General features: G+C 32.0%; 1 protein-coding gene across 1 annotated transcript in view; it reads left to right on the top strand.

The window, feature by feature from the left end:
- The window catches only part of LOC126892880 (protein transport protein Sec24C), a 62,424-nt gene extending 55,257 nt beyond the window's left edge, over positions 1–7,167 (top strand). Inside the window, exons 14-15 of the mRNA XM_050662697.1 lie at positions 1,465–1,658; positions 4,541–7,167. Of these exons, the coding sequence (XP_050518654.1) occupies positions 1,465–1,658; positions 4,541–4,681 (335 nt within the window). The 3' untranslated portion in view covers positions 4,682–7,167. The remainder of the gene's footprint in view (positions 1–1,464; positions 1,659–4,540) is intronic.
- The last annotated feature ends 5,103 nt before the right edge of the window (positions 7,168–12,270 follow it).

Here is a 12,270-nt window from a genome sequence, read left to right as displayed (position 1 = left end):
GAGGTTTGTTCCAACTCGATACAAAACCTTTCTTGAATCGTTATGCGCATGCGCATTAACGAATAATTATGCGCAGTAACACATTTTTCGTTACTGCGCATACTCGTAACCGTACAAAAACGGTTTTGTATCGAGTTGGAACAAACCTATAGTAACTACTACGTCACATTGTCACATTGTTCGGTTTGATTTTTGACACCTTTCAGAAACATCACTCAACTTTCATTCAGTTGCCGTAAAGTCATCGAAATGTAAACAACTCAATTTTTTTGTATCCCACATGTTGGGAAGTTAAATACCTTACCTTAGGGCATAATTCCTGTTGCCTTTTGCCCATCACAAGGCATTTTATGTAAATATGCATCTATTGGGACCGTGCAAGTTCGGCAAAGCGACCTCTATTTCTACGGTCTGTACTTTTATTCGCACTTTTAATTATATTGGCCAATTATATTAGTCCTGGTTGCTGGATAATTGTCAAGGCCATAGTCCAAAAAAATAATAAGAACAAAAAATAAGATGCAGGTTATGTTATGCAAACGTAAACAATTGTATGTAGTAAATAAAATTAGTTATTAAAATGCAGTACTGCAAGCAAAATACAATTAATTAAATTTACCTTTATATAATAATTGCATATCATATCAATATTGTGGAGCAATATATAATTTTTCTGCTTCAATGACAGAAGGTATGAAATATACGTCAATTTGACAATTTCAATTGACAATATGAATTATTTAAGATAGTTGCAATATTTCTCCGCGACTCGCGTACGGTCGTTTCTCGTTTCCCTTCCAAGTACTTGCACACCGCGAATAAAGCATAAATTTTATGTTTAAAGGGTTATTACCCCGATATTTCTTTGGTGGCTCAGCTAGCATCCAGACTGTGAGTACAACCGCTTGTTTTTAACCTTAATCATAATTTAAATATCAATTTTACATTAATAAAATAGGTTATACTTACTTTTAGGTCTTACACTGATGATGATTTTGTAATAAAATCGAAAACGTTTTGTTCTGATGTAGCCCTTTAGGGATTTTAATAAAATTTTATACCTTGTACAAAGGATTTATTCCAATTTTTATTAAATTTATAAACTCCCGACAGTTGCTAAAAAACCTCCTTCAAAAAACTAAACTCAATAATAAACACTATTTCTATTTATTATCAGAATCTTGGAGGAACACGTACTAGATGAATTTCGAACCTCCCTCTTTCAATGTAACCATGATTTAATCATTCTAGTAATAGTAGTTTTAATTTTGTTACGAAAGATTAGACATGTTATATTATACAGAGCGTTTACTTTTTAATTAGATATACCACAGTGAAGAAGCGCTAAAATCAGCAACATTGCATATGATTCAATTATAGTATATCTTATTGAAAACTAAACGAAGTATATACTAGTCTATTATTGATTTTAAAATACCTATTAATTTTCTCAATTATTTTTAGAAAACGGAATCCATATGTTCTTATGGTTTGGTCTCGGCGTGAATCCCAACTTTATTCAGCAACTCTTTGGTGCGCCTTCAGCAATACAAGTTGATATCGATAGGAGTAGTTTGCCGGAATTAGATAACCCATTGTCGGTAGCAGTTAGGACAATAATAGACGAAATCAGGATACAGAAACATAGGTGTATGAGGGTAAGTATTTTTTTATTAGTGATAAATAAAATAACTGTAGATTTAAGTAATTATTGTATATTATAGTTGAAAAAAGAAAAGAACAAAAAAAGAGAAAAAGAAAAGCAAAAAAAACAGAAAAAGCAAAAAAAGCAAAAAAAAAAGAAAAAAAAACTAAGAAGATGTAAACCTCCGCGAGGTTGAATCGGGTTTACGTCTTAGCGTAGTAAAAAAAAAACAATTTATAAAAAATAACAATAAAAAAAATAATAAAAAAAAACAAATTAACAATACAAAAAAAAATACAACAAAAAATACAAAAAAAAATAAAAATTTACAAAAAAAAATGAACAACCAAAACAGAGTATTATTTAGATAATAATTGTAGATAATAATGTTAGTTTGTTATGTATTTAGAGTTAGAAATACAGAAAAAATTCCTCTGATTGAAAAATCAAATTTGTTTGTTTTTAAAATAACAAAATGTCTGGCTAATTGGCTCTGCCAAGGCCATCAAATTCACACAAAAAAAAATAAAATAACTCTCCTGTCGATTAGTAAAAAGTTTATTAAACAATTATCCTGAGAAAACTGAAATTATTAATAGTTTGGGAGCTTACATTAACACTCCCACTTATTCAAGATTTGACAACAAATGCTAAAACAAAGACCTAATACAGTAACTCTCTAGATATTTCTGTCTTTTGTTCATGTATTGTGATAGTCTTGACCACATTTCAGAAGCATTTTCACAATTTATCAAATGTTGTATTTGATCTTGACCTATAGTAGATAATAAAATTACCTGTGCCTTTGAATTCTTGTCATCCCATTCTTTCCACTCGCTGCTAGTTTGGTCTGATGGTTCTTTAACTGTCCCATTCACAATGGAAAGCAGCTTCTCTGCTTTAAACAAAATGGTTACACCAAATTTCCATAGTTGAAAATTTGAGCCATCAAACTTGGTAATATTCCCAGAATCAATTTTCACAGCTGAGGCCATTTCTGCTCACTAAATGTTTATTTTGTAATTGTACGACTTGAACGCAGCGAAAAATAAACACGGGGCCACTCACGACTTGAACGCGAAACAACTAAACTTTTTACCCGCCGGCTAGTTTTAAATTTCACAATACCGTGTCTGGGCAACCATAACCTGATAAATAAAATAACTCTCCTGTCGATTAGTAAAAAGTTTTTTAAACAATTAGCCTGAGAAAACTGAAAATATTAATTAAACACGTGTAGGTGTAACCTGACTTTCAATTATTACCATGTTGAACATAACCTTACAACTTAATTCTTCTTTTTCTTTATATCTTGAATATTACATTAGTTCAGAGTTCGGGAGCTTACATTAACAATTAGTATTATCTTGGTTCATTCAGAGAGAAGAGCATATGTATTTTCTGATGAGGGGATAAGAAGCCTCGAAACCGGTAGATATGCGTGCTGTATTCTGACTCGATCCCTCCCTCTCCGTCTACCTGTGTCTATTTTTTTGCCTATCGTTCTGTATATCTCTCTGCAAGCCATATCGTCTCAAACATTTAAGTGAATATTTTAAATGAAGTTTGAGATTAAGTGAAATGAAATAATTTTCTCAGTATAAATAAGGTTTTCCAGACTTATCTTATAGAGTTTTAACTTATGTCGGTACTTCCTCGAGTGTAACATTAGATTTTTTAATGCTATAGCTTAAGAGTAAACAGTAGCGATCAACAGGTAGCAACAAAATATAACTTCGGGAGATAGTATCATAAACTTTGGCAACAGTGGTAATCTTTGACATTATCTAAGATTAATATTTTGACAATATCATAGTCGCGCTAAATGGAAGTAATAGAAAACGATTTTATTATTAATAAATAGATATTTATAAAAATAAACCAAAATGGCTGAAAATTTTATGTTAAGATAGGTATTTAGAAAGGTATTTGCATGAAATATCTAATAATAAAACAATAATAAATAATCATTTTTTGTTGTGAAGCGAAACAATAATTTTGGCACGGTTTTTAATGGACTTTTTCTTGGAAGGTTTCACTTTATTTTTCGTTTGATTTAATTTTTCCATTTTGTTAAACTATTGATAATATTTTTAGAATAAAAAAATCCTCATAAAACTTTATATACTCGCATTAGAATTCGAAATATTTTTACGTAAAATATACTTACCTACCTACATATAACTAAAACTCACAATTAACAACAATATATTCTTTCAAAGAGGCCAACAACTTATACAACAACAACAAATATATAATAAATTAACTATCAATAAACACTACTTTCCTATGAAACAACAAAAACGAATTCTTAAATTAACACACTACTGCACTGAACAGATATCGATAAAGAATAAAGATGACAGAACAGATTAGAGAAAATCTGACGCAGGTTTGTCAAAATGACAGTGATAATTTCTCTATGTTGCCTAATTAGTTATTTAGTTATAATATGTTCGATTTCTTGTTAGAAATAAAAAAATTAATAGTTCCAAGATTACACAAAATCTAGGCATGGGATAAAAAAGTTTATTGGAAGAAAGTTTTTTTTCTTCTTAATGGCGGTACAGGCTCCTTTTTGCAATATTTTATTTAGTTATAGAGTAACTTCCACATACTAACATATTTCTCAAATTGGGCTCAGTACCGCCATTCTTTATTATATTACGAATATGTGTGCCAAATATCTCGACAAAATATTCAAAATTACAGTCGCAATCTTGGAACACGTTTGTTGCTGCCTGTTGATCGCTACTGTAGCCTCTTAATGCTTAATGCTAAGTTACATAGGTACAAAATTGATCAAAGGATGCTTTATTAGAGTATACCTGCTTTAATTTACATAAGATTTAAGTATTTGTAAATCATGATTAGTAATCAACAATTATTTTGTAGTTAACCCTGGTTAGACAAAGAGAAAAACTGGAACCAGTCTTCAAGCATTTCTTAGTAGAGGACCGCGGCACAGACGGTTCAGCCAGCTATGTCGACTTCCTATGTCATATGCACAGAGAAATCAGAAACATCCTCAGCTAGCATAGAAGGTGATCCAAAGGCAGACGGAAGATAAGATGATAGAAAATCTTGAAATTTGTACTCTGATCCTCGATAACATATTTCCTCTTGTATAAAGTATTATTAAGATCTATTTTTGTATAGCGCATGCGTTTGTAAAGGGTGCCAGACGGTGGTCTTTTGGATTTCTAGATATTCTATTATATTATGCATTATTTTGGGGTCTAGCTTGTCGGTGCTTTTACATATTAAAGAAAATCAGTTTGTTTCCGTATGCTCAGGAAACAAACAACGCTTTTTTTTCTATTTTATTGGTTATTACACGTCGACAGAACTATCTGAAACCGCCAAGGTCAGATCGAAAACTTTCGTTACGCGACGTTGTCAGATTAATCGAAGTTTAAAGGTTTTCCGATTTTTATTTGTTACCTGTTTCACAGTAAAATTGATAACAATTCTATAACGCTTTTAAATTTTTATTATGAATCGAAATATTAGACGTGATAAGTTACAGTGTATATTGGTTAAATTCCTTTTGTAAATTATTTCAGTTAAATACAAATAAGGAGTCTTAATTGTTTATTAATGACTTTGTGACAGGTAGTTCTTTTAGGACAACAGACTCAGTAAAACAGGTTAAAATAAAAGTATTGAGGATATTTATATAGTTCAGTATTAAAAATAACAAAATAAAATATAATTCTATCTTCTACCAGTTGCGGATAAAGCTCCCTAACCGGACGTCTGCAAAAGAAAAATAAAATTGTATTTATTACAGTCATCAAAAACATAATAACAATATTAGAATAATACAATACATAACACAGTATATACAATAGCAATCACGCTACACGGAATCAATCTATCTACCTACATAATTACACACTCAGACTCGTAGTCCATTACACTTCAGTCCAGTGTAACCACAATCAAATATCGACGCAGAGTTGCCCATCATTTACCGCTCACTACGGTCACGGTTCCGGCAAAGCATCTTTTCAGTCCAAAGAATCTTTGCCACGGCAGAGTTCCAACTCACTCCATTGCATAACTGCCGTTTGAGTTCTTTCCCTGTTCAGTACACCGTGTGGAACTGATTTCATGATCCTCAATTATCTTAAGTACACTCTTGGTAACCATCACTCCTTGGCTTCATCGGAGAGGTAGCACGTAGTGGGGCTGCGCTGGTATGGAAACGCGTTCGGTTCTCTGTTGACTAGCTGTCGAACGCCGATTGGACAGCACGTCGTTACAACCTCAACCAACAAACGTCTATTAATGCAGAAAGCTAAATTTCGTGCATCTGTTTTTCTTAGTCCATTATTACTAGTTTTACTCCATTTTTCTTTGAAGTATGACTAACAAATAAGTCTCATCATTGAAAACAATTAATTTATTTTTTTCCATGCTTTTCTAATGTTTTGAGCTACTGCAATCTTAAATGTCGTAATGTCGTGTTTCCCAATAAATATTTTTCTATTGATTGTCTTTCTCCAACGAACCCCAAGTTGGTGAAATTCATGTCTCATACTTTCTCTGCTACCTTTAGAGTTCAATAATTCTACAAATTTCAGACGAATCTTTTTAACAGTGGGAACCTGTTGCCCAGTAAGGTGAAAATTGTTGGTATATCTCTTTTCGTAATGTACCTTGGTCAGATCCATCTAATTTAATTTTGGACGATTTTTCGTGTGTCGTTTGTTGGGTCTGTGAAATCTAGATATTTGTATATTCTGAATATCACGACCTTCTTTGGCGGTTTTTGTACTCTGGATAAACTGACGCATGTAAACATGTATCCATTTAATAATTGTTAACATGTTATACAACAAGAAATCCTTGTATATTTTGGTGGTAGTCACTGTAATTCAATAAATAGTGTATTTAAATTCACGAGATTTTACACATAGTGTTCTATTTTTCACGGCAATTGTATTATGCATGTTTATTTAAAAAATATTAAATGTAGTCTAAACAAACAACTATTCGACAATTTTATCTGGCAATGTCGCAAAACCACGGATTTCGTGCTTACATGCATTTTAAGTGGATGTTTACTCTTTGCACCAACGCGTTCAATTGAAGTCCCCTCTCCTTGATTTGCTACCTGACCTTCGAGTGTCCTTTGCGGTTTCATATATTACTGTATACCTGTATATAGCTGGCGTTTTATGCGTATAAGCACGCGGAGCCAATTTTTTAATACGCAACGGAATATGGCATCCTCTACATTCAAATTTTTGTTGCATCATTTGCACCCCAGAATGAACTTGTACTAGCATTTATAGCGTTTTTATTTTTGATGGTTTTTATCATAATTCGATTTGTTCGATATTGCGACTAGTATAGAGCGTTTCGGAGTGCAGATTTCGTACTGAGAAGAAGGAATTATGCTTAATATGTAGAGAGATTAGTGAATTATATTTAATTATTTTGTATCTATATTTTATCGGTTTTCTTTATAATGTTTATGTAATATAGAATAATTAATAAATAAGTGTTTATTACCGTTTGTTTTTTTTATCTCGTACTTAAATGTAGCGTGCATGTACAATGTACAATGTGGTGTGTAAGATGTAGTAAGATGGAGTAGGCAAAGACGAAGAGAATGATTCAGTCATGTAAAAAGAATGGAGGAGCACATACTACTTAAAAAATGCGCTAGAAGGAAAACCAGCTGGCAAGCGTCCATTGGGGAGACCACCAAAAAGATGGAGAATACTTTATGTACCCCATATTTGTTTTTGTGAAGAAAATAATGAATGCGCAACTTCAAAAAGGGAGCCCTACGTTTGTTCGGATAAAGGATGCATCACAGAAAAATGTTCGTACAGTATTTAGAGCATTTCCAAAAAATTATGAAAACAAGCAAGGAGGATCCTCTTCTTATAATGGAAAATTAACCATTCAACTCACTCCACGCTGCAAGCTTATTAATTTTGTAAAGCCAATAGTACTATATACTTTTATATATCCCTCCACACAAATCATCTAAGATCGAACCACTGTTTTTTACATTTTCTTCTTAAAACTAATATTTTTCGAGTTATTCGCGCTTGAAAATAACAGCTTTTCGACGAAAAAATCGATTTTTTTAGAGGGTTTTTTGAGAATACCTCGAAAAATATGCATTTAATCAAAAAAACTGTAGATATCAAAATTGTATCTTTTAGTAACACAAACCAAATTCTTTTCCAACAATATCTTTAAGACCAATACAAACCGAGATACGGCATGTTAAAGGTTAGCTTTTTTCGTCAAATGCACAATTTGAAATATTCAAAGCCAAATAATGGGAAAAATTTGCATTTTTCGAGGAAAACTTAAATAATCTTTTTTCAAGTATACAATTAGACCTTTCAAAAAAAATAATAAAATGTTTCTAGCATGAAAATTAAGCGAATCAGTGAAAACAACCCCCTAACTACCATCCTAATTCAAAATTGGTCTTTACCTTTCTGTAGTTCCTTTTATATTTATATTATCAATACACTCAAGGAGTTTGACCTATTTAAAATGCCTAATTTTGGAAAAATATTTTATCTCACTGTGTACTGATTTTCAGCCTTAGTAAATGGATTTAATTACCTTCGTAGGAAAGCAACTTTGATACCCTCTCAGTAATGAGACCCCTCAAAAATGATTTTGTAGGATTTTTAAAGAGCTATAAGACTGTGTAAATTAAATTCCGTAAGATGCCTTAGATTTTAATTGGGGCGGGTTTAAACGGCTCGAATAAGGGGGTGTTTGCTGGTAAATAGAGGTTTTAAACAGCTATATCTGGCTAACTATTCACTGTAATGAAAATCTATGCACAGGGTAATTTTAGTCACTTAAAAAGATACAATTTAGTACTATATAATTTTTTTCATATCTTCAGTATTTTCGGAGATATTTTGAAGTAAAAGGTGAAAAATACCAAATTGCAAAAAATCAATTTTTCTTTAAACTCCAATTTTTCCAAAATTAGGCATTTTAAATAAGTCAAACTCCTTGAATGTCTTGATAATATAAATATAAAAGGAACTACAGAAAGGTGAAGAACAATTTTGAATTAGGAAGGTAGTTAGGGGGTTGTTTTCACTGATTTTTTCATAGAGAAAAGCAGGTACCGACATTTTTTTGTAAGTCACTTAATTTTCATGCTAAAAACTTTTTATTATTTTTTTTGAAAGGTCTAATTGTATGCTTGAAAAAAAATTATTTAAGTTTTCCTCGAAAAATTCAAATTTTTCCCATTATTTGGCTTTGAATATTTCAAATTGTGCATTTGACGAAAAAAGCTAACCTTTAACATGCCGTATCTTGGTTTGTATTGGTCTTAAAGATATTATAGGAAAAGAATTTGGTTTGTGTTACTAAAAGATACAATTTCGATATCTACAGTTTTTTTGATTACATGCATATTTTTCGAGGTATTCTCAAAAAACCCACTAAAAAAGTCGATTTTTTCGTCGAAAAACTGTTATTTTCAAGAGCAAATAACTCGAAAAATATTAGTTTTAAGAAGAAAATGTAAAAAACATTTTTTTCTTAGAATCACTTTTCCATCGAATTACACGGTTAAAATGTAATAAAAAAATTCCTACACCCGAGATGGGGTGGCAACCACCCCCAAGGTTTTAGCGTATGATAGCGGCATGATATATAAAATGATCCTTGGACTATTTCCTACCTTCTTTGAAAATTTTATATAAGTCCATGGACGAAAAAATTGCGAGCCAAAATGCTTTATTTCCTCCATAGACTATAGGAGCAGACCGACCGGCTCTGTCCCGTCATACAGCTGACCGACTATAATAATTTTTATTTATATTTAATTTAGAATGTGTGTACTAGTAGAAGAGTAGACACTTCAGCACACTTTGACCTTTGAACCCTAGCGATACAGCATCGCGCGTGACTGCAGCAGACCGCGTGACTCCGGCGTGGGTGACGTCAGTGGGGTAACTTGTCGGGACTTGTCGGATGACGTCAGGGGGGTGACTTGACGGGACTTGTCGGGTGACGTTATTGGGCCACAACTCCGATTAATTATTTTAATTATTTTTAATCATTTTTTAAGTCCTTATAATAGTCAAGTATGTTAATAATTAATAACCAATAATATTAAACAAAAAGTATTTCCTTAAGGGGGAATTGAACCAAATACTAACACGACAGTAACTAGATACACATTCCGCTAACCCACGCAAACGCTTGCTAGACACTGGGTAATATAAGGTATAAAAAAAAGCAAATAGATAGGTAAAAATTGTAAAGAAAATTACTACATACTTAAATGTATTATAAAATTAATATATTCCTAAATTTTAGAAGAAACATTCGTAAATAGGTACATTTATACAAAACACAAAAGCATGTAGGTACCTACACATAAGTATTACTGTATATGCAGAAGGAGAAGCTGCTATAACAGGACAAAGGGATATTAATCTTCTAAGCAGCTCAATGTACATGCAAGATATCGCTTGAAAACCTATTGCGAATAGATGAAAAATCAAACACATCATACCGCAGGTCATCCTCATATAGGTAAAAAATGGGGGTTACTATACTTTCGACTACCGTGTTTCAACTACCATTCCAAGGTCACAAGCTAACGTAGGTAAGCATGCGCTAATATTTTAAATTGGTGTTCATGGTTAGGAGAGGAAAGAAAAAACAAAACTTTCTGATCTAAATAATATATTTTTAATAAAGAAATAAAGACTTAACATTATTTTTAATATAAATACAAAGTTCTAAACACAAAATACAGCTCGTTCTTTATTTTTACTCGGCGTTGTTCTGATTTTGTCTAGTTTTAGTTTAATCCTATAATGTAGACTTATGTGTAAATCGTTTATTTCTTTCTCCAACCAGTAGTTGGATACATATAAATCACTTGAATTTTCTAACGACAAAATGTATCTTATTTTATTTTTAAATTTAATTTCTCTTATTCCTCTTATAATATGCTCCGTTCCCTCCTCCAGTTCCTCCAACCGTCGACACTGTGCAATTTTTATTTTGGCGTCAATCTCTTCCATTGTAACCTTTTTGAGATTGTTTATATCGTCCTGGTTATAACTGTCTTCTACAGCAAAATTCTGCCAAACCGGTGTATAAAATTTTAGATTTTCGATCTTTGCAAATGAATTTCCATTAAATGTACATAGTCCGTTTGTATTAAATTCAGCGAAATTATCTTCCGACGGTAAGTAAACGATGTCCAAGTTTTTACAAGGTAAACTAAGATAACCATATTCTTTAAGCTGTTGCCTGTTTTCGAATGCCTTTACAAAGACGGATTTTGCGTATCCTTTTAAAAAGTATACATTTTTATGTCCATCGTTTTCTAATAATACTTCAACATGGGGATATTTGCCCCTATTGTTTACCGTAAAAGCAGAAACTTTATAAAATCCGGATGTTTCCATATTCTTCCAATTTTTAAAATAATTACAAAATTTCTCTTGGGCCGCAATTATTTTCTCTTCTTTTTGGAGTAAAGATTTGTATTCGTCCTTAATTGCAATAGTTTTTTCGGTAAATTCAACTTTCCTCTTTTTAATTTCTATTTCTTCCAGCTCCAATTTCCGTTTGCTGGCACTTATTACGAGAACCGTCGAAAGAGGAGTAATTTCTTTAAAAGGGTATGGAAACAGTTTACTATTCTTGTTCGTTCGTGTTCGTAGAACCTGCGGTATAACATTATTTGTCTTTACCAACCCCAAATCGAAAATATTAATTTCTTTTGGAATTGCGGAAAATAGTGTCTTAGATCGAGTAAACAAAGTTTCTCCAGCCTTAATATAACATTTGTGCGTAACAGTCACATTATTTTCGTATTCACATTCGTTTATCTCCAAATAGTTTACAGGTAAACAATTAAAACTGAATGCAGATAACACATAATTGATTAATTTTTTACGACCATCCTCGTTCTCTGGTAGTTCAATTTGTATTCCAGATAATTTTCTCGTGCATCGATTTCCCCAGTAAACATACTGCAGAAGATTATTAAACACAAGACAACAGCTATTTTGTAAGCAATCTGTTAACTTAGTCCACATTTTAGATAGCGGAACCGAGTATAACGGTGCATTTTGTAAAAATTGTTTATTCATTTCCAAGATGTCTAGGCAATCTTCTATTGGATCAAAATGGTTACAAAGTCTGTGGTTATATATTGTTGCCTCCAATCTGGTAATTCCATGCTCTTTTGCCAAGGAAGATGCAAATGTTTGCTTAAGTCGTTCATCTGGACAATTTATAAAATCTATAACATGTGTTCCAAGTTGTTGGTTGACACCAGGACTGGTAATTTGACAAACAAATTTGTTGTATATTTTAATTCTACAATTGGAGTTCAACCATGTTAAGCAGTCGATTCCAACTGTATTATCGTTATCCACAATTACATTAGAATTTTCGTCGTATTCGCCTTGGTAGCAAAAGTTAAAAGTATTTGTCAAATAATCGCACATCTCGGTCTTGTTAAAAATTCCAGCAAAATCTTGCGTAATGTCCAAATCCAAAAGATAGAAATTATCTGCTTGGAGTTGGTTTAGTAACATCGGTAATTTTTCCAGCAAAATTTGCACTTTAACATCTGCCAATTCAAT

Source organism: Diabrotica virgifera, chromosome 9 (genome assembly GCF_917563875.1).
Source record: "Diabrotica virgifera virgifera chromosome 9, PGI_DIABVI_V3a".
NCBI lineage: Eukaryota > Metazoa > Arthropoda > Insecta > Coleoptera > Chrysomelidae > Diabrotica > Diabrotica virgifera.
This window is presented reverse-complemented; position numbering and strand designations above follow the sequence as displayed.